At 36.2% G+C, this 4016-nt stretch overlaps 1 protein-coding gene across 1 annotated transcript; it reads left to right on the top strand.

The window, feature by feature from the left end:
- The first annotated feature begins 1414 nt into the window (after positions 1-1414).
- Positions 1415-3401, top strand: LOC122300079 (NAC domain-containing protein 43-like). Its single transcript, XM_043110466.1, has 3 exons — positions 1415-1717; positions 1898-2169; positions 2276-3401. The coding sequence occupies exons 1-3, from the start codon at positions 1534-1536 to the stop codon at positions 3059-3061; spliced, it is 1242 nt and encodes a 413-aa protein (XP_042966400.1). The 5' UTR covers positions 1415-1533; the 3' UTR covers positions 3062-3401.
- The last annotated feature ends 615 nt before the right edge of the window (positions 3402-4016 follow it).

The raw sequence follows: 4016 nt of genomic DNA, 5'->3' as shown, positions 1-4016 counted from the left end.
ATTTTCCTTATGTGTATTTATTTTTCTTCATTTAAAATAAAGTCGTGGAAATAATAATCAAATAATAAACGTTCAATACTCAAATGTTATATATATATATATATAGTGACGTTTGCACTTAATGTTAAAAATGGATAAAGCTTCACGAAAAGTTGAGTTCGAACATACGTAAATAATAAAAGTTTTGCTTAACATAAGTCAGTGATCAAAATCATGAAAATACTAATCATTCTTTAGCATAGCTGATGTAGAAATTTCCACATCAACAATGTGCTTAATTGGTATGTTAAAACATATAAAACTTACAACCAGATTTTCTCAAATAATAATTGCAAATTCTTTTGTGACAGTTAAAATTATAATCTTTAGTCAATCAGAAAAACAATCACAAAAATCATTTGTACTGTCGTGCATTAAAGAAAATAACTAAATTTATAATGGAAATAATTAATAAAAAATAGGTATATTAATACTCGGTCGTGCCTATGCACATTTGTTCCTTTACATAATTATGCATAACCATGCCATGAGACACACAACATCCTTTCACATTTATACAATAATGATCAGAGTACGGTCCTAAAGAAGTCAAACATAGTATTAATGAAATACACAAATCTCAACTCAATTTCTTCTAGTTTATCTTCACTTTCTTCACCTATCATTTAATCGACACTGATTACACATATTTTCTTCTCGTCTAATAGTCTATGAAAGCGCAATCCCTACCTCCATCATCTTTTACTGGTTGTGGTGGTTGCAGAGAGAGAGAGAGAGTGGTCCATGATTGTCAAAGAGGTACTTTTCTGGAGATTTTAAGGTCTAGGGTCGTAGTTCTTGATGATCATGGTGTCCACCCTTACACTAGTCTCTTAGCTAATTGCCCACATCATCTTTTCTACATGGACCCGGTGGCCAGTATAGTTAATCAGTGAGGGAATCTTCTAATTTGCACATATTAGTCCTACAATTGATTTAGATTTAAAATCAATAAATATGACAATTAGATATAAAACAATAATGTTACTCTTCATCTTGAATTTTATTATCATATTCATTAGTACTCTGCATACTAATTCATGATATGTCATTTTTCATAGAGGTGGCCGGAATCGACAATGTAGAAAAAAAATTAATTCACTCTGTTTTTTTTACAACGTATATATATGCCACATGGGCTCAAAGCAATCTGCCAAAAGCAGTATCCTTTCTCCATCTATGTAGGTGGGTGGCTCTTCTCGTAGAATAGTAAAACTAGCCCCACTTTGAAAAAAGAAAAAGCCACAATGTGTGTCTCATGAAAAAAAAAACTTTAATAATTTATCATGTGTCTTTGGAGCCTTTATGCCCACAACCCACACTTACATAGTCCTCTACATATACTCATTTGGGTATACCACCTTTTAAGTTTTCATTCTTCCTATCTCTCTCTATATATATATATTGTACCACTTAAGAGTTTTGTATCCTAATTTCTTTGCATTTGATCTCTTCGAATTCTATCCTTGTGTCTGTCTAAACCTTAATATCCGAATGCCGGAAAACATGAGTATATCAGTAAATGGACAATCCAAAGTCCCTCCCGGCTTCCGATTTCACCCAACAGAAGAGGAGCTCTTGCAGTATTACTTAAGGAAGAAGGTTTCTTATGAAAAGGTTGACCTCGATGTAATTCGTGATGTCGATCTCAATAACCTCGAGCCATGGGATATTCAAGGTAATGGCTAAAAACCTATTAATTTGTCTTTATTTTCTTTGGTCTTTTCTTTTATATATACATGTCCCATTTTTTTCACAGCATTTTGTTAATTAATGATATATATGTTTACCTAGCTAGCTGAATCGTCGATCTGTTCAGCGATGTTGGTGATCTTTATTTTGGCTATTTTTGCTGCAGAGGTCTGCAAAATAGGCAGCACTCCTCAAAACGATTGGTACTTCTTTAGCCACAAAGACAAGAAATATCCCACTGGGACTCGCACCAATCGTGCAACTGCTGCCGGGTTCTGGAAGGCCACTGGCCGGGACAAAGTAATATACGGAAATTGCAGGCGTATTGGAATGAGGAAGACCTTGGTTTTCTACAAAGGCCGAGCCCCCCATGGGCTAAAATCTGATTGGATCATGCACGAGTATAGACTGGACGACAATGTCACTGACAGTACTAATGTAAGCCGTTCTTCCTTTATTTTTTCATGGAAATATATATGATCGAAGTCTTAGCATTCTTAATATTTCAATTACACTGATAAGTTTCTTGGGAAATTTCTTGAAGATCTCCAATGCTGTAGGGGAAGCACCTCAGGAGGAAGGATGGGTGGTGTGCCGTATATTCAAGAAGAAAAATCACCAGAAAAGCCTAGACAGTATCCCTATTGGCTCGATCATCACTGCACAAACCAGAACCCTGATGTTTGACGATTCTAGTGATGGAGGGGGAGACTTGGACCAAGTACTCACAGACATGGGAAACTCCAACAAGGAATTATTAGATCAGAAAGAAGGAAAACGAAGTGCAACATTTCTCCGGCCCATCGACACAGGCAAGAAAATTGGCTACCATGAGAGATATTTCATGAAACTTCCAAGCCTAGAGAGCCCAAACTCTAACAGCACTGATCAAAATCATAACTATCAGTTACCCATTTCTCCAGAGATTAATAATATTACGGATAATGATGATCTAGGCATAGTCACCAATCATCTTCAGGTGAGTGCCATTACTGAACATCCCAACTCGGGTTATCACCTGGTCGACTCAGCTGCCCTCACCAACTGGGCAGCCCTTGACAGGCTTGTAGCTTCTCAGCTCAATGGACAGGTCATAGAGGGTTCTAGGCAATTATCTTGCTTCCATGACCCCACCAATATGGCTTATTGCCTCGATACCAATCTCCAATTTTCAACTCTTCGATCGTCATCATCTTCCAACAGATCATCCTACCATCCTTCCGGGCAGGACCACAACAACAGCGAGATAGATCTGTGGAGTTTTGCTCAATCTTCATCATCATTGTCATCCTCCGACTCACTATGCCACGTGCCAAACGTTCAGGTATAACAGAACAGAACAACCTTAATATTGTATACATATATATAATGTACGTGTAATATTCAGACAATAAAGTACGTACCAGATGATGAAGTCAGAGGCCAGGCTTTTGTTTACACGCAGTTTATAATTGTGATATTAATGCTATTAGCGATTGAGAGATGTGTTGGGATAAAGAAAGCTGAACAAGTTTTAGATGGGATGCCATTGTCAGTCATTATTATCTTCTGTTAATCACTATGTCGACCATTATTTTTTCAAAATTCCATCTAGAAGCTGGCCTAGCTAGCTAGATAATATATAGCAATCTCTCTGAGTGGTTTTGATAATATAATATTCTCTTTCTAACCGCAATTATGTATAAGTCTTGCCTTTTTTTTTTGTCTCCTATGATGATCAAGATGGTCGTTTGCTTAATTATCATTTTATCTTTTAAGTCACGTGGTTTGTCGGTTTGTTTGAGGAAAGGTGCTACAAAGCCCATGTCTCGGCAGCTCTCTGGTCCATCAAACTATGACTGCACATAACATGGCCTCCGCACAACATGGATAACGTCTATCCCATTACACCCACGAGAGAGAGAGAGAGAGAGAGAGAGAGAGAGAGAGAGAGAGAGAGAGAGAGAGAGAGAGAGACATGGATTGTCCTGCTTTTTAACGAAGTCAAAAGAGAATCAAACAGAAAGTAGGCTTTTTATATAAAGAAAAGACTTTTACAGTTTTAAAATATACTAGTTTTACATACTTTAAATTAACAAAAAAAAAAAAAAAGGGAAAGGAAGAAGGTAAATTTAAGATCACCTGCATGAAAAAATCTACATTTTAATAGTAGATTCTTTTATTTTTTAAAAAAATCGTAAACTATATCTCCCATCAATCTTTCATATTTTCCTAGCTAGCTAGTAATTAGAGTATTAGTATTGGCTTCATCAAATGTCAATACATCTTTAAATTTTGATGAATTT

This window comes from Carya illinoinensis, chromosome 2 (genome assembly GCF_018687715.1).
Source record: "Carya illinoinensis cultivar Pawnee chromosome 2, C.illinoinensisPawnee_v1, whole genome shotgun sequence".
Taxonomy (NCBI): domain Eukaryota; kingdom Viridiplantae; phylum Streptophyta; class Magnoliopsida; order Fagales; family Juglandaceae; genus Carya; species Carya illinoinensis.
The sequence above is the reverse complement of the archived record's forward strand: the minus strand, read 5'-3'. Positions and strand labels throughout refer to the sequence as shown.